Below are 24,662 nucleotides of genomic sequence, written 5' to 3'. Positions count from 1 at the left end.
ATCTTCATCGATTTATTTAAAAGGCAAGTTGTTTTGTAAACAGCAGAGAGCAGACGCTAATTTTATATCCTGGCTCTGTTCGATTCGACGCAGTTTTTTCAATTCAAAGAGACAAATTATCTCTTTTTAGTTGAATATTTTTGAAGCTTCAAGCTTTCAAGATTTAGAAACCATTTTTTCTACGCTGCCTACCACGTCCTGAATCCAAGTTACATTTAAAATGTAGCCCAACTTGTGACCAAAAAGATTACCTTCACAAAATCCATAACATATGTGACTTGTACACCTATCAAATTGATGAAATAACAATACATTAAACTAAATGATGGAAGCAAAGCTCTGTTCATGAATTTCCTGAATATTTACTTGTAACTAAACACATTTAATTTCAGAATCTTGAGCGATTGGATGGGTTAGGTTCCATATTTTGAAACCTATATTACACGACACCAGCACCAAGGAACAACCACAGTTCATCTTGATGCAGAAAATCTTTCACCCATATAGGGCTGCAACATGCCACATTGGACACCTTCAAAATTAGTTGTCACTTAATGAAGATATGTTTTCGTAGGATGCATCATCTATTTCATGACAATTGTGTTTCAACAATAGGTATCAGATAATGAAGCCAGAAAGTTAATAAAGCAAGGGTCACATTATAAATTTTTATCAGTTTCATCAATAACGTTACAATTAAGAACATTGAACAACAAAATATCGAAAAATGTTAACTTTCTCAATTCAAAATTTCTCCAAATCCAACTTTGACTAATGTTGTTAGATGAAAGTCTGAAGTGTTGGAATGCGTAAGCAAACACACAATAGGTGGCAGCACAAACGGGAGTGGTGGCAGCACAAGCGGGAGTTCTCTCGGCCTTCTACCTTGACTGTGCAGTGCTCTCCTTTGTCTCTTTCTCTTTCTTTCCGTCTGCTAAAACAGGCGGTCATGCGTTAACTTGTCTCCCCGTTTTGTATCAAGAAATCTGGTCTAAAGTTTTTCTACTGTGTTCCAAACCTCGTTGTATCGAGACTCTTGAGTTATTCTTTTGTTCATCCGAGTTAATCAGACTCAGGTAATTATCTCTGTAATTCAGTCTCATGTATTTCATATTCTATGTACACATTTCGACATGCATTGAAGAGATGTACTTTGCCTATACAGTCAACACAGAAGCCTGTGTTTATTCAATACAGAAGCCTAGTTAAACCCTTGTCTATTCTTTACATGAAGATCATTAGGAATGTCGTCGTAACCAATGTTATGCTTTCGCACAATTGAAGCAGCTAATCAGGTTAAAGAAGGAACTTTTCGTGGGGCGGAGTTTAGCAAAAGTTGTAACCCAGGGTCAGGGTACTGCATCTGACTCAATAAGAGCTTTAATGCAAGTTGACCTTTACGGTTTGGATAATCATGGAATTCGTGATGTGTTGTGTTGTCCAAAAACACTTCAACCGTATTGGTGAAAGTTTGAAACCTTCTTTTGTGTTGCTCTGAAATGCAATAGCGCCATCTTTGGCAATTTCCTGATTCTTTAGTCGCCAGTACGTGAAGTGGTGTAGAGTTGTTAAAGTCGACTACATTGGGATTACCTCCCGCCTTCAACAACAATTGTATCAATTCTAAGTTGCTGCTGTTGATGTCGACCGGATGAAAGTTCGTAGATACTTTCAGAATGAGGTTGAATTGTGGGTCATCCCACACATAGATGTTGCGAAATAAGCCTTGAGTGTTTATTTTAAATGTTTCCATTGTTCCTCGGACCTGGGGACTGACACTAAAAGTCGTAGGATTTGAACTACAGTTTCTGATATGGCAAATAACTTGTAGGCTGGATAGTATGCCCGATGTTAAATGATTTCACCAAGTGGGCGCATACGAAACGAAGAGCGGACAACAAATTTCCGAAGTTCAGTACTGAGTTGGTTTTGCACCATGTTGTCGGACTACATCGGTTATCATTCAAGACTTTGGTTAAATCACGGTAAATGGTCCCAGAGCAGGTGGTCCCAGAGCTTTTTGTTTTAGATTTTGATAGGGTCGACAAGGTGGATGATATAAATGCAATGCGCAAATACCCGATCTGGTTCCAGTCTCTTCGCCTTCCAATCTTGAAGAGTAACTTTATAAAATTCACGTACAATGTAGACGGAAGGAGAACCGTAATAATCCTGTAGTAATTTCTGAGGTGTTTCACTTGCTTCATCGCGGTGTTGACCCATAACTGGTAGTTGGATGGGTAGTTGAAAGCATGTTTCTTGGGAAAATTCATTCTCGGTACGCAAATGTAAGCTTTTTCTCCAGCATATACTCTACCAACTTCCGCTTGACAGTTCCTGAAGAAGTGTAATGATCTTCCTTCTTTTAATTGGCCTTTCATCATTCTCTTCAGGCAAGGTTTCTTGTTCTGCCCGTTTCCTCTTGCTTTGATGTAAAAAAGTCGGCGCCATATACTGCATCATTGTGAATACAAAGTTATAAAAAATTGGTAATTAGATAAATTTAAGACTATAAACAATGTATATCTTTTTGTTGAATACTTCCTTGGGCGGAGGAAATTCTACCGAGATTTCTCCCGGGTGGTTCGGCGAACTAAGACCATATGACGGTGTCCAAGCGTAACTAATACTTACTGGCGTCGGCGGTCCGATGGGCTCGTCGACTCCTCCTCGCAATTGTGCGGGTTTCAACACGTTGTTCAGTATTCATCTGCAAATACTAATAAGAATGAAAAGAGACCGGTTAGATGGTTAGAATCTGACCGGGATAAGACGAGAAGGTTAAGACCGGTTTCTCGCGGCGGTAGAATCGACTACCCCAAAGAGCTATTGCCAGAGCGGATTGACAATAGGCTGGGCTCTCTGGACCGACCCGATCCGTTGACGCCCGAGAAGATCGCTACCTAACGAAGACCGTCTTAAATCAACCGCTATCGCAACCTCCCAATCTAGCCACCGATATCGATCGGCTTCTGATACTCAAAGAACAACCCGTAAGCGAGAGCACTTCCTGAGTTCCGCAAGGTGTGAGACCATGTGCCGGGCTATCGAATTTAGTCTGGCCACGCCACCTAAAAAGTAGACGGTTAAGAAGACGAGTTGGTACCCGTCTTGGAAGGCCCGATACTCAAGACCCAAGGAGTAGTCTATAGAAGAACTTACGCGTTTGAGTGGTTGAATATGAGTGTTTATTAGTCGCATTAAAAACCCCTGACATTACAAATGAAGGCAGGGTAAAAGTAGCAACATTGTCAAATATAAAAATTAATTAATGCGGCTAAAAGGTGGCGTGGTCTTCGCGACTTCGCCTCTATTTCGAGTCTTTATTGACGCCCTCTACGAACGAGAAAGGCGCCTGCGGGAATTTCACCCGACCAAGAATTCTTCTAAGTCCTTTGTCTTCTGGAAATTCTGCAATGGGAATCATGCGCTTCTTCTTCGGTATTCTCCCGGTCAGAGTAAATAGAGGCATCCGGTCACCGATGCATCTTCTCCCGTGTGAGATAGCATAGCTGCGGTTTGTATCCAAATAGGGAACGTAGATAGTTTTCCAACCTAGTAATTCTTAGTATAGCGGGTTCTCTTTTGACGGTCGATCTTTCTGGCTTGCACCGTGGAATAACTTTGTACTCCGTCAGATTTCTCAGATACAGGCATCGCCTGGCGGAACATTTTCTGAGAGAGACACCCTTCTATACTAAGGAAAAGCACTAATGTTCCGCCGCATATCTTCTCCGTTTGCCGGCTCATTTTGAGCGATTGGACGGGAACATTGCCCCATCCAACCGCCAACCGACTTCCAGGAACCGTTGATTTCCAAGTAGGGACTTAGAGATTTTTCTTGATAATAATCCAAGCTAAAATCTGGCCGTAAAATGTGATGGAGAGCCGGCTGACTAAATGAGTCAGACCGCACTACTCTTGAGCAGCTTCCGATGAACAGGTTTTTATAGGCCGACTGTTCACTGCTTACGACCGTTGTAGTTTGGTCGCTTGTACCGTTGGACGGTTCAACTAATTGCTTGGCGGCATGTCTCGTGCCCAAAAGCTCTCAATCATGTCGAACTGCCGTCCTACGTCCATCTCAGTCATTTTGTTCGTTTCATTTCGTTAAATTTTGAAAAGTTGTCAACGTGAATTCTGCAAAACCAAAACGTTTGGGGCAGTCATTTTTTTTTTCATCTTCAGCGTGGCAGAACGCAGAAGCCACATGGTATTGACAACTTTTCAAAATTTAACGAAATAAAATTTTAAAAAAAGTTTCAATGTAATTAAATTATTACACAACCAGTTTTTTTTAAGACATAAAACCTAACCTGCACTTTCTGTGAGCGGCATATGGACCTGCATTTTACCCACCAACCTGCACGCCGCACGCTGCACTCCAGACTCCGCACTACCTGCACCTGCACCCTGCACTTTACCGACACCCGATTTCTAACAAAAACAACAAATGAACGTACCAGCTACCAGGTACCAGTAACGACTCCGAACCCTATCGTTCCATTATTGAAACTTTCTTCTCGTAGTGGCTGAGGCCTTGACCAGAGTTATAGATGTTCCTTGACAATGATCTACCTAAGTAATCCTCAAGGTGTTGCTTATTTTTATTTTCTGGAATCAAACGTCAACACCTTTATTAAGGGGCTATATTTTCCTGTTACCAACCCTGTATCTACTTAAAAGTAGATATTTCTTTTAAAAAAGAAATACAATAATTTACAAAAATAAGTGAACGTCGTTGTTGGTCTGTACTCTGTACCCCTTCTCGCCGTTCTCGGGTACATTCGTGTAGCGGATACATAACTAAATTAGCAAAAGTGACATAAAAAATCGACAACACTGATTTTAGCTCAAGTGCAGAGTTTATTGAAAAAAAAATTTCATGGCACATCATACACACACAAGACCCAGTGCTATATTGAATAAAAAGATGACCAATTTTTCTGGAAAGATTCAAGAGATGGTAGGGGGAAAAATAGTCATAGTGGATGTCTTAATGAACAAACAAAGATGGTTGGTGTTACATCAAAACCAAGAAACATTCTACATGTCTTTTACTCTGTATGCAAAAACTTGTTTTTTTGTTGTTGTTGTGAAACTGGTGGAAGGGGAAAGGGAGGAGGTATAATAGGACGTTCACACGAATGCATGATGTTTATAGCAAAAATAATAGGAGAAACAAAAACTGTGTGTGGATAAGGCAGACAAGTACGTTTCGAACTTCGTACCTACTGCCGCGACGAACACTTGTACGACATGTACACGCCACAATTGCACACGATCCATTAGATGAAACGTTTTTTATTTTATAATTAAAACAAAGAAAAAAAATCTTATTATGTAGTACTGTAAGTTGGGGGTAGGGAGAGAGAAGCTATAACCAATCAAAGAAGTAATGACGAACAAAAACTAATGGGAGGGTCGGGCTTAAGGGATACCATATAATATAAATCACTTAATACCAGACACACATGGAACAAAAGTCTTCCAATTCGTCATCAAAGCTGCTGGTTACACATATCCCTTGTTGCGGGGAGTTAAAGATAGAGAGAAAAAAGAAAAAAATTATAATTTGTTGAAATAAAGCGAAATATAAATGTCTACGCATGAAATCCCCGGCGTTTAAAGTTTAAACATGAACTTTTGTGTATCCGGGTATCATTCAAAAGGAATAGACCAATGTTTTGAGTTGAAAGCCAAACTTACATCCCAAAAAAGCTCCCCTGATTGCCCAGTTTTGTACCCTTTGGCATCGACCAAAGGCAACATGAAATACGAGTTGACAACTAGCTTTGAAAAAGTTTCTTGCGAGTTCAACCGGTCATTGTTTTTCGATTATTTTGTAACGGAAACATTCAATTCAGTACTTGACATGACGATCTGGAATTGGGCGATGCCAAACACCTGCGCCACAAACGATACGAATTATAGCAAAACAGGATTTGAAATCTGTCCAGTCCGAAACATTCCAGACCCCTCGAAAGAGTCACTGGGAAACGATGAAATCGATGAAAAAAACCCTCTGCCCAATGCAATGGTTATATTTGAATAAAAAAGGGGAACAAAACAATCTAAGCCCTCGCTAGTCCTTGGTTTCAACTACTTTAACTTCTACCTTGACGTCCTCAGCTGCTTTTTCTGGTTTTTCCTTGACTGACTCGGTTTCTATCGCGTCCTTCTCCGTTTTAGTTGATACCTGTTTTTTAACATCCTTAACACCATCCTTATCGTTGTCTTTGGATTCAGGCTTGACTTCCACAGGAACTGCTGCACTTTTCACGTCAGCCACTTTGTTTTCAGTTTTAGTATCGGATTTTTCAGACTTTTCGGACTTTTTTATTTTGTCTTTTTCTTCTGTCGAATCATTCTCTTCAGCCATTACGGCGTCCAGCTTGATCTCCTTAGACTCTTCATCGTTTGTTGACGTTTCGCCCATTTCAACATCAACGGTAAGAACCTTTTCAGGCGGCGAGGGTGGGGCCACAGTGACACGTTCCACCTTTCTTCGATTACTTGTAACCTCGGTTGCTTCTTTAAGCGACGCTTTCGTGCCTAGAACAAAGAAAGGAATATAATCGAATGTTTAACAAGCAACTAACCCAATAAATTACGTTTCATTATCATGGGGATAGGAGCAGCCTTTTTGGGAGGCACTACAAGCTTTTTCCCTCTTGCGGAGCGAACGTTGACGCGTGCTTTCGTTACAGGCACTGGGCGGGATCGTCCTCGTCGACCACGTTTCCCTGGTTCACTATCGCTGCTACTATCATCGTCATCATCGATATCGTCGTCGTCGTCATCGTCACTAGAATCTTCATCGTCGTCATCCTCCTGATATTGTCGCATTTGTTGAATTTTCTGCCGGGCGGCAGCAACAGCCGCTGCCCGAGTCCTTTTGGTTCCTCTACCAGATGAGGTCGAAGCAACTCCACTAGTGGACGTTTTAGGCTCGACTGATTGGATGGATTTCGCCGAACTTCCAGAGGTCGTGGCAACTTCTGATTAATTTACAATAAAGTTTGAAATAAGTTGACAGAAAGATTAAAAATCCACAGCTTTTTACCTTCTTTGGAATCAGACTCGCTTTCCGATGATGATTCTTCATCATTGCCTTTCCGTTTTAGCTGAGATTCATCATGAAATAAAGAAACATCAAGGCCGTCAGGATGTTCTTCGGTTAATTCTAATTTGTCAACGACTCCTTGCTCAACTTCAATGGCTCGTCGGAGAATGTTTTCCGTTCGGGTACGTTCTTCTACAGGTAAACCGTAGCGGTCTCTACCGAGTTTTTCAAGTTCTAAATTGGTTAATATGCACTCGAAGTCGGTATTATCATAGAAATCTGGAGTGTAGATGTCAAATCCACTTTCATCTTTCGCCTAGATAAGAAAAAAGCCATGAGTAATAAAATCTCAAACATAAGAATCATGCACATTTCATTACTGTTTCAGCTGCGACGGCATTTTTCGTTTTCTTCTTGGGATTTTTGGGATCTTCCTGGGATAGCCAGCGAATTCGAATTTTATGGCCACCTCGGCAAATGTTTTGCGTTGCCTGTAATAGAATACAGCGACTTCAGTATACAGTTTGTTATGATTTGTTTTGTGGTTTACTTGGCATATGTAGAAGCCTCCCTCTGCATTACGAACCGCTAGAAATTCTCCTTTGAAAAACACAACTAGCTTTTCTTCATTGGCCTTGGCCAACTGAGCTGCTGCGGTTGCTTGAGCAGCGGCTGAAGCTTTGATAACTCGAAGTAAATTAACGTCCATGTCAGAGCTTTGAAAGGGTTGAGTTCGAGTTCTGGCCCGCTTGGACTTTCGACCAGTGTCACCATCACCGCCAGAATCAGCATCACCCTTTTCTGTCGAATCTGGTCAATTTATAACAAATAGATGAAACATAATGCGCTGAAAAAATAATAATAGTAATAAAAAAAAAAAACATTTTAAAAAAATGTGTTTACCTGACGACGCAACCGAATATCTCTTTTTAGAAACCGCTTTTCTTTTCTTTACTTCTTTTTCTTCTGGAACAACCACAGACTGTTCTGGTTCTTCATCTTCTTTCTTACTTCTCAACGAAGGACCAGGAGGAGACTGTTCTTTGGATGGACTTGAAGACACAGATGCTGACAAAGAAGTTCTCCCTCTGGTTTTTGTAGTAGGAGTAGAAGGTGGTGGTGGTGGTGCACTCTTAGTAGCCACAACAGGTGCTGTAGCGGGGGTCATGGGTAATAGCTGAGGCAAGGGTTGTCTTGCAGGTGGAGTAGGGCTTACAGAGGGTAGAGAGCCCAGTTGCGCAGTAGCAGGTGTAGAAGAGATGGGTCCAAGTGGAAGTAGAGCTGGAACTTCCCTATGAGGCCCATCACTGATAGGTTTTTCATCTTGCCCGTTTGTTGATGATTCAAGTCCATTTCCCACAACCTTCACTTCACTTTCTGGTAAGGCACCATTTGTAACTGGTGGTTGAGCTGGCTGTTCTGTTTTAACAACAGTTGCATTGTTTTTAACTCCTTCTTCGGGAAGTGTGTTGATCTCTTGCTTTGCAACTACACGAGAGTCTTCAGTTTTCTTGGAGGAGTTTTCACTCGACGCAACTGTATTTGGTGAACTCATTATTTTAACACAAGGTTTAACTCATCGGAGTTACAATGAAATAATAACTCATTTAATTATAAAGATGCAACACTATTAGAATTGCCTCTGTAAGCTCAATCACACCTTGTGTCAGAGAGATAAAGTAAGAGAAGCACCGCAAAAATCTTGCACTTTCAATAGACTTCAATTCGTGAATACTTCAAAAGAAATTAATTATCGATTATCTATAAAAAGAAAAAAAAACATACACGTAAAACAAGCAATTAAACGTGTAACGCGTTTTTGTAAACGCAATGTCCGCCATTAGCCCAAACAATTCAGAGCTGAGTTGTCAATTCTATGTATATCTACTAGGCGTCCCCGTATGGCTGTATCAACTATCATGCATTCTCATGATTAAAATTGTTTGCTAAAACTTTTGAACAAATATAAATAATTTTTTATATGGAATTTTCTAAATTTTATCTTTGAATAGTTTTAATAAAGTTATTACATTAGTCATACATTCGTTTGTTTGTTTTTTTAATATCACGAGATTCAAAAATCGCCTGCTTGGGTTGACGACCAATCAGAATGAAGAATTTTCCCCCGTTGCTCTTCAATTGGTCATTCGAAGCTTGGAAAAACCGTTGAGTTAAAAAATTGCTTGGGGGACGCTTTCATTCTGCCGGATTTGATTCTTTAGTGTTCGCGCCTTCCCAAGCGTTTCGTTTCAGCAACTAGTCTCTCTTTGGAAGAAAGCGGGAAGAGCTTGTTATGACAACAGTCGTTTGAATTAACGAACATAAGTGCAAAATAATCACTTTGAATACGCTAAAGGTACGTTTCTACGTCAGTTACACGTTTTTGTCACTGTTATAAACATATTTCAATACTAGGAATGGCTCCAAACAAGACCTTTTACGATATAGGCGAGTCTGTTTTCGGCTTGTGGCCTGGTAGTGGGGGACTGTATTTCAAAGGTGTTATCGTCGCTTTTAATCCAGTCGATCGAACTTACGATGTGAAATTTGAAGAAGGAACCACTTATACCTTGCTTAAAAAACATGTTTCACCAGTTGACAGCTTTAGAGCCTTAGAACCAAAATCTGCCCAGCGTGGAGAGAAGAAGACAAGAGGCCGACAAAGATCTGGCAGTAGAAGCCGGAGTCGCAGCAGAACTCCAGGGAGAAAACCTAGAGGAAAATCTCCTGCAAATGAAAGCAATTATTCTGTCAGAACATCTTCTAGACAAAACAATATAAAGAATGAGTCTAAAATCAAGCAATCACCTGAAACTGAATTTACCAATCTGAAAGTTAAAATGGAATCTAAAGAAGATGGGAATGACTCAACATCTTCAACTAGACGTTCACCCAAAGTTAGATCAATGACAAAAAAATTCTATGGTATAGTAGATGAAGAAGAATCTTGGGAAGATATGCGCCTTTCTAGAAGAAAATCTTCTCGCTTAGCTACAAAAACTAAGGTATAGCCCAGTATTGCTTAGTGTGAATTAATTATATGATTTTTTTAATTCTTGTTATTCCGTCAGGAATCCACACCTGTAAATCAACTAGACAATGATGTCTATTCAGATGAAGGTAGCTCCAATGAAATGAGCCTTAAACCAAAAGGGAATGAACAAACAAAAGATGCTCCAATTACAAATGATGTTGCTTCTGGTCCACAAATGAGTGCAGGGAATGGGGAACAAATTGAACCTCTTAGTTCATTTACAGCCACTCTTACAACTATTTTTCTTGGCAATCTTCCCTTGGCACTTTTCCTTTACCTGATTTGTAAAGAAAATAAATGCCTTTTCGAAGGCATGCCTCGGTTTGCTTTTGCAGATCTCTTGTCCATGTACAACCCTTTTGTATCCTTCTGCATCGAATCATTTTATCTTGCCATTTTTTTACTTTCGATGTTGCCCACTGGAAAAGTTGTTAAGATTGGCGAGGGTCAACTTTTCCGTCGAAACTCTATTGTAAGCGCCATCATAATGATTTCTTCTCTTCTTGCCATAATGCATTACTTGAAAATTTCCGCTTCAAGTATCTTGACACATTTTCCTCAATTTGTAATCCCAAATTTTGCCGTAAGTTTCGTTTTCGCCTTTGTTGTTTCTTTCCGAGAAAGGCACAACCGCCATAGCGATACCGGCATCCTATCCCATTTTGTCTTTGGTTCTTCGTTGAATGCCACGATAGCAAATGTGAACGTCAAAGTTTGGGTACATCGCGCGGTTTTCATCACTGTCATCGCCCTCAATTGCCTAGTTTTGGTTGCAAATTTTGAAAAGAATCAAGTTCTTTCTCCAACCCTGGCTTTTGTTGCTGCTATGCAAATGATTTTCGCTCTTGAAGCTCTTTGGAACGACACTCATCTCTTTCACAGCTTCGACTTTAATCAAGTGAAGATTGGTTGGATGTATTTAACGATGAACACTTATCCTCTCGCGACATTCCTCATAACACTCAGCGCCATCAACTCTGAGTATTGCTATTTAAAAAAATTGCTGATATTTGACTTTATCCAACTAAATCTATTTTAAACTTTAAATTAGGCTCGAATTGTCATATCTTGTACTTGCTCCAATCGGAATTCTATTTTTGATTGGACTTTGGGTTAAAGCGGGAAGCAACTCGCAACTCGCAGCCTTTATTGAGAATCCTGAACATCCCTCGTTTTCCAGTAAGTTAAAACACCACCTTAAAACTATTTTTCAACGCGTTTATTTCAATATTTCAACTTTGTTCCTTAGAAATGGAAAGTTTAACTTCCTCATCCGGAAAGCTACTCATTTCTGGCTGGTGGGGATGGTTACGTCATCCAGATTTCCTCGGAGATATAATCATGCACTGGGCATTCGTTTTGCCTTGCGGTAATTCAAACGTTTTCCAGTACTTCTATGTGTTTCCGATTATATTTTGTAAATTTCCCTCTAGGTGGTATGTTCCTACCTTATGCGGTGGCGATATTTGCCACTGTTTGTTTTGTTTACCGAACAAAAGAAAGCGACTTGGCAGGAAAACTGAAGTATGGACCATCTTGGGATCGATATTGTCAACGCGTGCCGTCTCGTGTAATTCCACGAGTATTTTAAGACGACAACAAATCTTCCTAGATTAGATATTTTTCTTTTTCATTATTTTTCAGTTTGCGACCCCCTATATATGCTAAATGGGTAACTGTTCTTTATGTTTTCTTATTAACTAGCGATGTGTTTTTTCCACTTAGAAATTTCATTTGCGAAAGCGATGCCATGTGGTTTCAAATTACTGATTGTTTTTTTTTTGGTTTGTTTTGGGAAAAACTTTCGTCGTTTGTAGCCTCTAACCACCCGGTTGTCAATGCTTCCTTCACTATCTTGCGCTCAAATTGTTACATAGAAAGTAAAACAAAAAAGACAACAAAAAACATTAGCCAATTAGCCATAATATGATGAACAAAAAGTGGATTGATCTCACGCAATTATACCTGATGGTTAACTTCCAACAATTGTGGACAAAAACTGTTACCTTACCCCAGCATCACTCAACTTACTGTTCACGCGACATACACTGTATTTTTGACTTAAATTGAATTATGGCTGAATAAATGTGTCAGTTGTTCCTCGGCTGCTTATAAGCAGTTGGATGCGGAAAGTTTATAATAAGCTAACTTGATATTTTATTAATTTTACTTTACAGCCGTGTATAAGTTTGGATTCAATAACTGCACTATTGCGCCTGTCTAGATATGCTTTTTATAGCATAAGAAATCTTTTGGTTTAAAGTGTTCCTCTTCCTTGACTCTACAAGAAATGTTGTACAAATGTGCAACTATCATGAATGCCGAATTCTCTCAATAAATTTTTGCCGAATCCACCGTAACGCATGAATGCAGCCTTCGTCGTTGTTAAAGAATTTTTGTTGCAGATAGGAATTGTCACTTAAAAAATTCCTAGCTCGTCTGAACTTACTCGACATGGAAGGTTCGTTTTTTTTTTAAGAACATAAAACGAAAATGTTGGTGGACCAAATTGTTTATTACAGCGTTTCATAAACTGAATCGCTGACTTGTTACACGATATGAAAACTAACAGATTTGCACTTTAGGAGACAAACAATGATGCCTTTTTATTGAAGAACCATTGCAAGCCAAAAAGAAACCCCCCAGGACTAGGAACTCTTTTTTGAGCAAGGAATTCTTCCACTTCTGATATGCTCATTTCTACTACATCAATGAGTTCTCCCTCTTCTGGATTGCCACCTCCTGAACTCACCTGGTAATGAAAATAAAAATATAGCTCTTACAATGTTATTTGTATTTAAAAAATAATCCAATTGCTAACCTTCATTTCATCAGTAACTTCAGCATAAAAAACAGTTTGAGGATCACCTGAGAGCCCTACACCAGAACTTAAGAAAAATGAAAAGGAACACACTTTAATGTGATTATTTCTTATTTTTGGCCTTATATTGAGATTTTCTTAAGAGTTAAACATTTTATACTTACTGAAACTGAATGATATATTCCAGTTTATCAGGATCAACTTTGTATCCACATTCTTCAAGTACTTCCTCAGCTGCAATTTCTGCAAGGGTTTTTTTCTTATCAACTATTCCTGCACAAAGCTCTAAGGTAAAACCCAGTTTAGCAGGATATTTCTCTGTATCAATTGGATTTGTACGATCCTCTTGAGGTATGGAATTTATGTACACAGCTATTTGACAGGTGAACATGGAATTCCAATGTAACCAATTAATAATTTGATCACAAATGAAGAATAAGTGAAGGATTTTTTCATACCAGGGCGAAACTGTCTCACAAAGATCAGCTTTTTCTTGGATATATTAAAAATGATGATGGCCACACTGAATAAACAAAAAATTTCATAAAATTTCTATAGAAAAAACAGAAAACAATTACATAAATTCTGTTGTCAAGCATATTGGGTTGAATTAGCTATACCTTTCATGCACTCTAACAAGATCCCATAATCTGTCTTTGCCTGCATGTTTGAAAAGCATGCGAAACGGTTGCACGAAATTGGAATTCTCCAAGGGTACTATGGTAACATCTGTTAAATCATTCATGCTTAAGTATTTTCCCAATATTTCTCAATATCTTTAATTTTCTTTCAATCCCCTTGCGATTTTCAAGCCAGCCCAGTTGTTGGTTGCTGTTGTTACCTAGCGACAGCAAATAACATTTGATTTGAAAGAAGCAGACGACATTTAGTTTTCAATGCCTCAATAATTGAGCACGTGTTTACTGCTCGTTGGATTTTAAATTCTTAAATTAAGATGGCTTCGTTCAAGAAAACTCAAATTAGAAGTTTACCCAAGATTGGACAAAAAGTTACCGCCGATACATTGTATTGGAGAAAACTTAACGTAAGTAATAAAATTGTTGATAGACTTGATCAGCATAGGGTTAACCAAACTGTTTGTTATTGACACCCAGTTTCCCGTTACTGTCAAAGAATTCGGACCCATTGACTACATCGATGTTATGCCAATAGAGCCCTATTTCATCGCTGTTTCTAGTGCTGCCAAAGTTCAAATATACAATCCAATCACACATCAAGTTCACAGGCATTTCACACGATTCAAGGAGGCAGCTTATGGTGCTTCCATAAGATCAGATGGTAAACTGGTTGTTGCTGGATGTGATGAAGGACACATCAAACTTTTTGACATTGGTTCAAAATCACTTCTGCGAATATTTAAGGGACATAAAGGGTAAATCATCACCCATTACTTGTTAATTATTTACTAATTGTGATTCATTAATTTTTCTATTTTACAACATTCCCTTTCATAGACCTGTTCACCGCTGCAAATTCACAGCAGATAATGTTCATGTTGTCAGTTTTTCTGATGATAAGTCTGTTGCCTTATGGGACCTTCCTAGTGAAACTGAAATTATTAAATTCTCTGAACATTCGGTAATGATAGAAGTCACATTTTTAAGTGTCTTACTTGGTTGTAATGTATTTTTTTTTTCTACAGGATTATGTGAGAGCTGGATGTGTTTCAAGCATCAGCTCAGATCTTTTTCTTTCTGGTTCATTTGATCATACAGTTAAGTTGTATGATGCTAGGAGTCCAACTGGTAGCACTATTTCAGTTGACCATGGTTCTCCTGTGGAGAGTGTGCTCATGTACCCTGGCAATTCTATTTTTGTTTCTGTTGGTAAGTTACACTTGCTTAGGGTTTGAGTCTGTTTATTTATTAAAATTTTTAAATTCGCAGGTGGTACTGAACTTAGAGTTTGGGACATGCTAGCCGGTGGTCGATTGCTTGCAAGGGTCTCGCAACATCACAAAACCATTACTTGCTTACACTTGGCATCAGACGGGAAACGACTTGTAACTGGTGGTCTCGATCGTCATGCTAAAATCTATGATGTTCAGAGCTATCAAGTGGTCCATACTCTTGACTTCCCCTCACCTGTACTTAGCTTGGGGATCACGGTAAGGAATGTTACAGTAGTTTCTTATGAATCCGTAATGTAAACAGATTATTTTATTCAACATTTTTTCAGCCTGACGATTTTACTGTGGTAGCTGGAATGGCTAACGGTTTAATCTCGATGCAGCACAGACAAACTCCGGCTGAAGCGCGAGCTTTGATCCCAAAGCAGTCCTTGAAAGATCAGAAAAAGGTGAATACTGAATTACTTATTAGTGTTATTATTATTAATTTTTTTTTCTCATTTGTTTGCTAATCTGCTTTTCATTTGAATTTTAGTCACAAACTACATATCGTTTCCGTTTGAATGCTGATTTCCGAAACGTCAATCGAACTTTCAATCCTGCAACTGATGTCGAGGTTGCCACAAAAAATGACAACTCTTTAGTGTCTCGATATGACATGTTTCTCCGGAAATTCCAGTACAGCAAAGCATTAGATACAGTTTTAAGCAAATATATTAGAAAAAAGAAACCTGCTATTACTGTTGGGGTGATGCACGAATTAATAAGGTAACAGTATTCTTAAATCTTTTGTGTTTTTATATTAATTGAAATTGTATGTTATTTGTAAAAAAAATGTACTCCAATTAGACGGAACGGCTTAAAATCTGCCCTGGCAGGTCGTGACGATAGCTCATTGTCAATCATTCTGACATTTTTGGCTCGAAACATCAATGACCCGAGTCATTCAAAAATTATAATTCAAGTGGCAAATACTTTGTTAGGTAACCGTTTTAGATTCACATGCTCTATACCCATTTTTCAATCGCTGTCATATTTTTATTTGCAGACGTATACGAGAACAGCTGTTTGACACCCCAATCAGAGAAACTGTTCCTTCATCTACAAGAGCACGTTAACCGAGAAGTAGAGTATATGAAGCATTTAATGGAGATAGAAGGCATGCTGCACATTTTACTCGCCTCAACTACCACGCAAACAAGAAGAGGTCCCGTTAACATTGGACAGGGTCCCCCTGTTAAAGTAATGCTTCCGTCTGCTGCTGCCGCTGCGAATGCCACCATGGTTTACAACGTCGGATAAAAGACACATTAATAAAAGCGGATTCGATTAAACAGTAAAAATAACGCGTCAGTTTAAATTCATGTGTTGTAATAACTTCAAAAAAGTTCAAAAAAATTGAACTTTAGAAAGTAAGTTGAATACGAAAATAATGCAAATGGCTTGAGGAAATTTGAAGAAACATAACGAAAGCTCAGGATATTCTAAAAGAAAACTAACTAAAAGCGATACTATTTTCCTGATCGGCTACGCTCAAATCTTTTGCCACTGTCACTGTTTCGAGGTCGTCCGGGTCCGGTAACTTTCTTCCCTCCAGCTACAGCTGGTTTGTCTTTTTTGCTGCTCACTAATGGATGAATTTCTATATATTAAAAATGTGGATGTTAATATTAAACCATACCGTCAATCGTTATAATAATAGAGTTCCAATTACCATCTGTTGGAGCATTAGTTAGAGAAATTTCGTAGCTTTTTGTTCGTTTTTTCTTAGGGGAACTATTTTCTTTCTGATCCTGATGGCTACTCCTCTTTGTTCCAGAAGTGGTGCCATCCTCTAATTCAGCGGCTGGATTCCAGCCATCTTCTGGTTCTTCTACTTCAGGAGCGATTGGCAAATAAAGCAGGATATCCTCGTCGTCTTTTTCTTCGTCAGAGGAGTAATAAGCAGATATCGGTTGAACAGTTGTTACATCAACCTTCCATTCATGGGATAAGGACGACAGATATTATGATGGTTTTAAGACAAACTTCTATTCATCGACGATTACCTCTAAATCATCTTCAACTTCTCTTTCGTTCTGTGTAACTGATTTGTCTTCATCACCAAGGTCGAATTCGGATTCTCTTTCTTCATATTCAACATTTTCATCGAGTTCTGTTAATATGGCAAACGATTTTATATAGGGCTCATAAAGACAACGTCCAAAAATCACAACAAACTCACCTTTGAAATCCGGAGCAAACGCGGACCAGTTTTCAACTTGATTCTGTGCCCAAATTGATACCACTCCGCTGGATACCGAAGCAATTATAGGTCTCACTGGGTGCCACTGTCGTTTTGAAAAATTGAGTAACGTAACACGGATGAGCGTTGAAATATGTTGTTCAACTTACAACAACGTCTAAAAGCAGTTCTCCTTTTGTTCCATGCAAAATTTTAACTAAGTTTCCTATGCTTCGTTCCCATACATAAAGGGCGTGCTGTCTGGCTGAACCTGCACATATATATTCTCCATCTCCTGAAAAACAGCATTTTTTCCACGTAGTTCTGGTCGAAAAATAAGTTCGCAACATTATCTTCCTTAAAGAAATAAATAATACAGCGTTACTTATTCACAAGATCCTGCAATCTCTGCATAGGTTCCGGATCTCCGTCTTTCCCACATGCAAGAATCTCTTTGGCATCATAGACTCGAATGATTCGATCAGCGCTATTCACAAGAAAATGACTAAAAAATTGTAAAAATATTAATAGGGAGCTGGAATTTTGAAATATTCAAACTTTTTTAATACTCTCCACGCCGCGCAAAATCAATACTTCGAACCGCTGTCGTGCTGGTTGTTCCTTGTGTGATGCGAAAAGATGCTTTTACCTGTGAACAAACATAAAATAATACTAACTAAATACACAAATAAATGACAATGGTGATATACCTCAAGTGAGATAGCGTCCAAAACAATAATTCGACCTCTGCCATTGCCAGTGTATATGTACTGTCCTCTTCTGTCAAATGAAGCTGTGATATTGAGGTCACTCTAAATAAAAGGAGAATTAGTTTGATAAAGCCTAGAACATATTTACCATTCAAGAAATCACCTCATCTTCATCCAAAGGAAGTAGTTTGTGATTTCCTTCTAGCTCAACAAGTACAGCTGCATGTCTCATCGGACAAACTAGAAATGTGTCTGCTTTTCTAGGGTGAAATTGAACTTTGATGATTGGAGATGGGAATCTGTATCGTTGATTACATTCTCCAGTAAGAACATCCCATATAGCTACAGTGTTGTCTGTTGATGCACTTAAAATGGTGTGCCCGCTTCTGGACCAGCTAAACCAGTACAAAGATTAAGTATCACTAAAATTCTTTCAACTAGAATTAATAATACCACAGAGAGCAGACAGGATGTACATGAGCACTAATAATCTTTGCTATTCCTCTGGTAAGAAAATCCCAGACGACAATCCTTCCATCATTGCAGCCCACTGCTAGAAGAGTTCCTCGCTTATTAAAAGTGCAGGTGACAGCCATTGAAATACAATCAAGAGCTCCATCAAATTCCTATTCAAACAAATACCAAGTTTAAAACATTTGCAAGCTTTGTGGAAATATGAATGCACATACCTCAGGGTAGTTTTGGCCGAACGATTCTAAACAACCACAGAAATAGATAAATTTATGATTAAAAACTGTACGAAGTATTTTTTATTTTTCTTTACGTACCAAGTAAATCTAAATTCATTTTCGCAAGGCAGATTTATCCCACGGTAAACATAAATTACGTAGTTTTACAACATTCAATTGTAAACTTCAGAAATAAACAATCGGTTGTCATAGTGGAGAGAGTTGCCAAACTGCATAAATTCTGCTTGAGCGTCGTTATTTAATATTTTATTTCTTAAAATATTTCATATTTGCCATTTGCAGAAATACACTCAGAATTTACTACGTTTAAACATTTAACTTCTATTTTTCTTTAAGCAATGACTTTAAAGGTTTTAAGAAAAAAATTAAAGGGCGTTCCTATTCAAATTTACTGCAAGCATATGGACGCTTAAGTAGCGTGACTAAAATCGTGCCCTTCAACTAACAATTCGCTGGTGGCTCTCACCAGGTATTGACAGTTGAATTATCTGAGAAACTATGGCATTGTTTTACGGCCGTGACTAATTTTTTCGAAAGGAATAAGACTAACCATCAACTAGGTTTCGATTATAGCCTCCGTACGGCCGTACCTCATGACCCTCATAACTTCAACAAAGACTAGACAGTACAACACCGTGACTCGTCTTATTAATGACTAATAAAGTGCACAGCATTGCCCGTGATTATCCCCAATCCTTCTCGACTTTTTCTCGACAATTCCCACTGATTTAAAAAAAAAAACTTTCCAACAAACATGATTAGCACGAATTAACTATCACCGATTCATTACACATATTATTTACACAGCGCGGTGCAATATAGTATTTTCCTGTGGGGGTTTCCAAAGAATTTCTTTTGAAATTATCTACGCACGTCTACGCTGTTGATATATTTTACTTCTTATTGTTTGTTTAAGTTAAAGGGAAAATGTAAGTTTTTCTCCGTTTTGTATACTTTTGCATGGATTAGCTGCGCAATAAAGTTTTTAGCCGAATTACTGCTGGCGGCAGAAGATAATTAATTTAATAAAAAAGAGAAAGGATGGAAATAAACCAAAGCACAAGGTCCCCTTTACAATGCTAAGGTTTAGTATATTGTATGAGAAAATGCGCCCACCAAAAACAAATAAATTCGTTGCTGAATAAAATGTGTCCACATTGGATACGCGATGATAAGTAAATACTGCTACGTGAGCCTGAGTGATCTGATAATTGTTTATCTAACTAACCGCTTATACTTGGATGAACTTTCACTCTAAAAGCAAATTGAAAGATAATTTTAGGCTAATGATAAAAGGTAGTCAAGGTGCCACCTGTTCGCGGATCAGCGATCCCGCCACGGCGACGTTAAGGCCACGCTCGAAGTTTCACACGATTGCCCACAGAGAAAGGTTTTTCCAGTTTGTCACACAAAAGGGTGTCTTTTGTCTATTACTTTAATAAGATGAAAGATATTCACTTCTCTTTTTGAATAATACCTTTCACCTGGACGGACGAATTTGTCATTACCTTTCACATCTGAATTACGGTACTATATAAACGAGGTCCAATTCTCGATAAAAGTATCAATCACTTCGAGCTCTCTAAGTATTAACTAGCAATCATTCTTCCACCGGAATAAACATGATGGCATTCAAGGTAATTTCATAAAATCCCGGCCAAAATCACTTTATTGCATTTAATTTTAATTAAATTTCAAGGTTCTCTTTTTCGTCGCCTTCGTCGTGGCTGCTATTTTTGCGGCTGAAGAGAAATCAAACCAGGATTTGGAAGCATCTGAGGGACATTTGCATGGCTACTACGGTGGACTCGGCGGATTGGGATATGGCGGATATGGCGCTTATGGGCGCGGCTTGTAAGACTAATTGATTTATTTCTCCCCATTTAACTCTAATTCATTTCTATCCTTGAAACCTTGCAATGATTAGTGGTGGTTACGGACGTTTCGGTTACGGGCACGGCCTCGGATTCGGACGCGGATATGGACTTTACGGCCGTTAACATACATAAACTAAATGTTTCCCCTTCATTTTCTTAACGAACATAACATTATTATAATGACGGAAATTTAATAAACGGAATTTGGAAAAGCATTTTGCTTGACATTTCATTTCTTGATAGCATTAAAGGACGCTTGGAATTTGTGAACTTGATGTATTGTAATGTCAAAAATGGTTTTTTTTCTACTATATTTAAGTTGACTAGCTTTAGACGAAAGGTGAGATCATTCCATCTTCCCAATTAGATAAGTCCATTCTGGGAATGCCGTCCCCATGGCATCGTTTAACCGGATTGGAACTGCTGACAACCTCCATGGATTTCAACTGGATGGCGTCCATGGCGTCGCCGTTGTCGCACAAAACCCGAGCCAGACTTGACTTTCGGATCTCACTCAGTTGGTCTACAACGGAAAAAAACCCAGTTTATGGTGAATTCTTAAGTGTCCAAGTTTTATAGTTTTGGAACTTACCGGGTGTGAAGCGGATGGTGGGGTCGCTCGTCTCGTACCAGAAACGATCGCCAATTTTTGAGCGCAAGAATTGGTCTCCTATGATGCAGCTGCCAACAGGTCCTAGAATACCGTCCGGTAAAGAATTCTCGGCCAAGATTCCGACGTAGAGATCAATATCTTTTATGTCTCTGTGATATGTGTGCAAAAAGCAAAACGAGATAAGTGAGGGTTCGGAATTTGAAGGGGAGGACAGGTAAACGGTCGATTTACTGGTAAATTTGTTTGAGAACAACAAAGGAAGATGGTCGCATTTCCTTCTCCAATTCGAGCCAGTCGTTAACGGGCGAGAGATTGCATAATTCTCTCCATTGAATATACGGTGCCAGACCGTGGTCCCGCCCTCTTTGTATATTCAATGCAAATAAGTCGAAGCCGTGATTGGATTTTTCAGGTTGGAACAAGTGGTTAGTAACCTGTTGGTTGATAGGGGTATTCCATGATTTCGCTACTTGACTTAGATAAGAGACAGCACTGGTTATGTGTGCTGGAACGGGACTGTACCTGAGTGGAGAATGAAGTGTCTAATTTTCTTGGACATTGTTGGGCGTTGCCTCGAACGACAGCGTCCAACTTGCCAAAATCCCACAAGGCGAACGGGTTGAAAAGAATTTTCGTGAATTGCATGAAATCGATTGTCCGTCCTTTGGCCGTGTGAAATTCCACTAAACCCTGCATGGTTGGTTTTGTAAATCGAATATTGGTACTAGTATAATAACGACTAACACGGAATTGATGTCTTGTATCAAATAAAAAACCTGCAACATGCTGTGACCGAAACGGTACGCCGCGGTAGAAAATTCGTTGGAAATGCCGGCGTCAACTTCCTTATCGTAACTACTGTCGTAGTCGCTAGCCAGTGGACGCAATTTCAAATGCTCGGTCAATTTCTCACCTAAAGGAAAAGAATAGTAAATTTCTCAGATTTTTTTTTTTCAAATCACGGATGCAAATTTACCGAGCAATAAAGGCACAAATTCGTTGTAACTGATGTGCTGAACCATGGCGATAATAATTCGACGAGCTTCCTCGTATGTACGTGTGTCGTCCCAGTGTTTGTTCATGTCGGACAATTCACTGGAGATCCGATTGTGCTCGCGCATCCAGACAGTATGCATAGCAGTTAATCCGATTTGTTCGTTAACTCGCACGTCGCCTTCAAATGACAAATAAAATATGTTTGGGTAAATTTGTTTCAATCCTACGTTCGATTTTTTACCTGCTTTGAAGCAGTAGCGGCTCTGCTTGATGAGCTCGTCCTTGTTGCATCCGTCGTTTGGCTTGTCGGAAATGGGAAGCATCCAGCGTCCGTCTTCGAACAATCGACCTCTCATGTAACCATTAAAGTGAGCCCTTAGTCGAATATCTGCTTCCAGACGAGTTGTGGCGTAAATCATGGAACCATCGATATAGGCTGAAGCTTGATTAAACTGCTCTCTCCCATCTATGATTCCGGAATAGAATTTGAAATTAAAACCACACTAAACAGATTTTTTTAAAAAAAGGGTATTACTTATTTTGCATTGTGGAGCCGGTGCCGAGCGGACGAAATCCAGGCAACGGACGCCTTTATCTGCGTAAAACGGATCGTTATTTTCTACGTGAATCGGGAAACATTCGGGATGCTGTTTCCGTTGGCCGCAACAGGTGATGGCACTTCCATTCTCGCCTGATAGAGAAAAATAAGTAAATTATATAACGTATCCGAAAACGGTAATATCATAATAATTGGCACCTTTGGACGCGCCAGTGTTGGTCATGTCGTGATCGAGAAACTGTCCCCAGGTAAGAAACAGCATTGATAGTTTGGTTTCAACGGCAACGTGGTCGGCGCTGTCAGTGAACCGTCGACTAACTTCTCTGGCAGACAGCAAGGGCTGATCACTTCCCACGACGGACTTAGTCCTTGGAGATGAAAATCCGTCATCATAGACGGGTGGCAGGATGCGACGGAATGGCTGCATGGTGGCTCCTTTTTCAGGAGCGTGTAAATTATTGCATGTTCCGTCTAATGTCCGGAACTTGTCTTCCGGTCGACATTTCTTGTTGACCAGGGTAGTAGGGTCGCAGTGGACCCATTCTTTGAGTAGTGCACTAGGATCAGCGGATTGGAGCTCTGCTATGGGGATCTGCTCCCGTTGCAGAAGGAGGCGGACGGAAGTTTCAGCCAACACGGCCGAGTCGCTGAAATTGCGCATTTCAGGGCTGAGCGTGGTGACCTGCTGATGGTAAGAGGAAGGCGTTAAATCGGTTCGGTTGAGCTGATGATTGAGAAGTTGCTCCTCAAGTGTTTTCCGGTTTCTGAACTCTTCTCGGGCCTCTGTCATACTCTCGTACACCATTTCCGGCCGGATGGTAAAATTAGATCGCCCCTTCGGATGGCTTCTTTCTGCATCCATGTGTTAAAAAAAAACAAAAAACGGTCTGTTAAATTCTAATGTCTCTACCACAAGTTTTGAAACCAACCTTTAATGGGGAAAGAGAGAGCCAGCAATGGAGAGTCTCCCACTTCGGCAACAGGGAAGGCTAATCGAGGCTGTCTAGCACCGACCATGAGCAGAGACAACAGTATGGCACACGTGATGAGAGTGCAACTAATAGACAGCACTCAAAATATCGTTAAATTACCATCAATTTAGTTGATACATGTCTGTTGTGACTTACCCAAGTCCAATCCAGAGGCATATCCTCCAACGACGGTGGGATTCGATGGCACGCTGGTAGGATGACGTGCTAACCTCGACGTAATCACGTTGCAGTGGTTCGTGCATGACGATATTTTTTTTTTTACAATTGTGACACACTACTAGAATCAATTAATCAAAGTGCACACTACGGTCATTCAGGTCTGGCTCATGTCAGGCTCGACGGTCGAATGAACACCAGTTTCGTTACACTTTACCTACGTGACGTTGTGTGTGCCGACAGGTGAAATGGAGAGTGGATTGCAAGGTTTTCTTCTGATCCGTGTCGGGCACCATCTTCTCCATTGTTTAATGTTAAAAGACAGGAAGAAGCCCCATCGATGAGTCCTTCATACGGCGGATATTCGGAGTCGTTGGGTTTCCCTGCTGCCATATACCATGTCTAGCTTACACACATTTCAAGGGAAAATGTGACGAAACAATGGAATGAATTTCTTTGTAGCTTTAATTTTAAAATTCTTTGAAGAAAAAAAAAGAACAATAGCCCCTAGTTGTATAAGTTTACAGGTGAATAGAGCCGGATACTATCTGCCTAAATCGAGGATCATCAATATAAAAGTTAGTCAGTTATTTTATTATGAAGCTAGCTAGGGTTATACGTGATCAAAAGACGTGATCGATGACTTACATGCTGGCCATAATTTCCGGATAGTGAATTGTTGGGTGAGAGGAGCTATCAAATGAGGCCGCCCCCAAAAAAAGGGTGCAATAAACTACGGCGGATGAGAGAATCGTCTTGTGAAAGCTTGGGCTACCGTTAAAAATAAGCACCAGCTTATAGTCATCCGGTATCACCATCTGGAACTACACAGGACATGATACGAGAGAGAAAACCATTTCGCACAACTGTTGTGATGTGATAAAGAACGTTTGTTAACTTTTTTATAGCTTCAAGAGTCCCAGAAAGTCACTAACCTGAATGCATCGGTAGTTGTACGCCTGTGTTTTGCAGATTAATTTCACAAAAAAAAAAAAAGTAATTAACTAATGTGCAAAGAAAGCCGAATCGAATGG

At 39.6% G+C, this 24,662-nt stretch overlaps 7 protein-coding genes across 8 annotated transcripts; 3 read left to right on the top strand and 4 right to left on the bottom strand.

The window, feature by feature from the left end:
* Window positions 1-4,847: 4,847 nt before the first annotated feature.
* LOC124193426 lies at window positions 4,848-8,941 on the bottom strand. The gene is made up of 6 exons (XM_046587222.1): window positions 7,970-8,941; window positions 7,617-7,876; window positions 7,447-7,557; window positions 7,067-7,382; window positions 6,615-7,001; window positions 4,848-6,555 (listed from the first exon to the last, which is right to left on the bottom strand). Exons 1-6 carry the CDS (start codon window positions 8,619-8,621, stop codon window positions 6,086-6,088), a joined length of 2,196 nt encoding a protein of 731 aa, XP_046443178.1. The 5' UTR covers window positions 8,622-8,941; the 3' UTR covers window positions 4,848-6,085.
* Window positions 8,942-9,259: 318 nt separating this feature from the next.
* On the top strand, window positions 9,260-12,243 carry LOC124194131 (delta(14)-sterol reductase LBR-like). Its single transcript, XM_046588191.1, has 6 exons — window positions 9,260-9,422; window positions 9,482-10,071; window positions 10,138-11,081; window positions 11,152-11,279; window positions 11,350-11,469; window positions 11,534-12,243. Exons 2-6 carry the CDS (start codon window positions 9,484-9,486, stop codon window positions 11,689-11,691), a joined length of 1,938 nt encoding a protein of 645 aa, XP_046444147.1. The 5' UTR covers window positions 9,260-9,422; window positions 9,482-9,483; the 3' UTR covers window positions 11,692-12,243.
* Window positions 12,244-12,596: 353 nt separating this feature from the next.
* Window positions 12,597-13,776, bottom strand: LOC124194134 (uridine diphosphate glucose pyrophosphatase NUDT14-like). The gene is made up of 5 exons (XM_046588195.1): window positions 13,542-13,776; window positions 13,380-13,444; window positions 13,086-13,293; window positions 12,922-12,988; window positions 12,597-12,852 (listed from the first exon to the last, which is right to left on the bottom strand). Exons 1-5 carry the CDS (start codon window positions 13,664-13,666, stop codon window positions 12,682-12,684), a joined length of 636 nt encoding a protein of 211 aa, XP_046444151.1. The 5' UTR covers window positions 13,667-13,776; the 3' UTR covers window positions 12,597-12,681.
* Window positions 13,777-16,232, top strand: LOC124194132 (U3 small nucleolar RNA-associated protein 15 homolog). 2 transcript variants are annotated; one of them, XM_046588193.1, is made up of 10 exons: window positions 13,777-13,966; window positions 14,037-14,314; window positions 14,397-14,520; window positions 14,585-14,768; window positions 14,829-15,049; window positions 15,121-15,240; window positions 15,327-15,559; window positions 15,641-15,774; window positions 15,840-16,127; window positions 16,201-16,232. In XM_046588193.1, exons 1-9 carry the CDS (start codon window positions 13,877-13,879, stop codon window positions 16,091-16,093), a joined length of 1,638 nt encoding a protein of 545 aa, XP_046444149.1. In that variant the 5' UTR covers window positions 13,777-13,876; the 3' UTR covers window positions 16,094-16,127; window positions 16,201-16,232. The 2 variants fall into 2 exon arrangements, with proteins under 2 accessions (XP_046444149.1, XP_046444148.1); XM_046588192.1 differs by lacking the exon at window positions 16,201-16,232 and having other exon boundaries at window positions 13,824-13,966; window positions 15,840-16,137.
* LOC124194133 (retinoblastoma-binding protein 5 homolog) lies at window positions 16,146-18,656 on the bottom strand. Its single transcript, XM_046588194.1, has 12 exons — window positions 18,514-18,656; window positions 18,415-18,440; window positions 18,179-18,351; window positions 17,889-18,120; window positions 17,726-17,827; window positions 17,585-17,664; window positions 17,401-17,520; window positions 17,186-17,339; window positions 17,016-17,121; window positions 16,840-16,946; window positions 16,506-16,767; window positions 16,146-16,433 (listed from the first exon to the last, which is right to left on the bottom strand). The coding sequence occupies exons 1-12, from the start codon at window positions 18,530-18,532 to the stop codon at window positions 16,303-16,305; spliced, it is 1,512 nt and encodes a 503-aa protein (XP_046444150.1). The 5' UTR covers window positions 18,533-18,656; the 3' UTR covers window positions 16,146-16,302.
* A 1,296-nt stretch (window positions 18,657-19,952) lies between these two features.
* On the top strand, window positions 19,953-20,527 carry LOC124194135 (keratin-associated protein 19-2-like). Its single transcript, XM_046588196.1, has 3 exons — window positions 19,953-20,072; window positions 20,135-20,289; window positions 20,363-20,527. Exons 1-3 carry the CDS (start codon window positions 20,058-20,060, stop codon window positions 20,433-20,435), a joined length of 243 nt encoding a protein of 80 aa, XP_046444152.1. The 5' UTR covers window positions 19,953-20,057; the 3' UTR covers window positions 20,436-20,527.
* Window positions 20,528-20,572: 45 nt separating this feature from the next.
* Window positions 20,573-24,662, bottom strand: LOC124194130 (peroxidase-like). The gene is made up of 12 exons (XM_046588189.1): window positions 24,564-24,662; window positions 23,608-24,494; window positions 23,410-23,537; window positions 22,679-23,332; window positions 22,457-22,612; window positions 22,163-22,387; window positions 21,902-22,099; window positions 21,702-21,838; window positions 21,448-21,615; window positions 21,157-21,359; window positions 20,905-21,074; window positions 20,573-20,835 (listed from the first exon to the last, which is right to left on the bottom strand). The coding sequence occupies exons 2-12, from the start codon at window positions 23,712-23,714 to the stop codon at window positions 20,642-20,644; spliced, it is 2,340 nt and encodes a 779-aa protein (XP_046444145.1). The 5' UTR covers window positions 23,715-24,494; window positions 24,564-24,662; the 3' UTR covers window positions 20,573-20,641.

Source organism: Daphnia pulex, chromosome 5 (assembly GCF_021134715.1).
Source record: "Daphnia pulex isolate KAP4 chromosome 5, ASM2113471v1".
Taxonomy (NCBI): domain Eukaryota; kingdom Metazoa; phylum Arthropoda; class Branchiopoda; order Diplostraca; family Daphniidae; genus Daphnia; species Daphnia pulex.
This window is presented reverse-complemented; position numbering and strand designations above follow the sequence as displayed.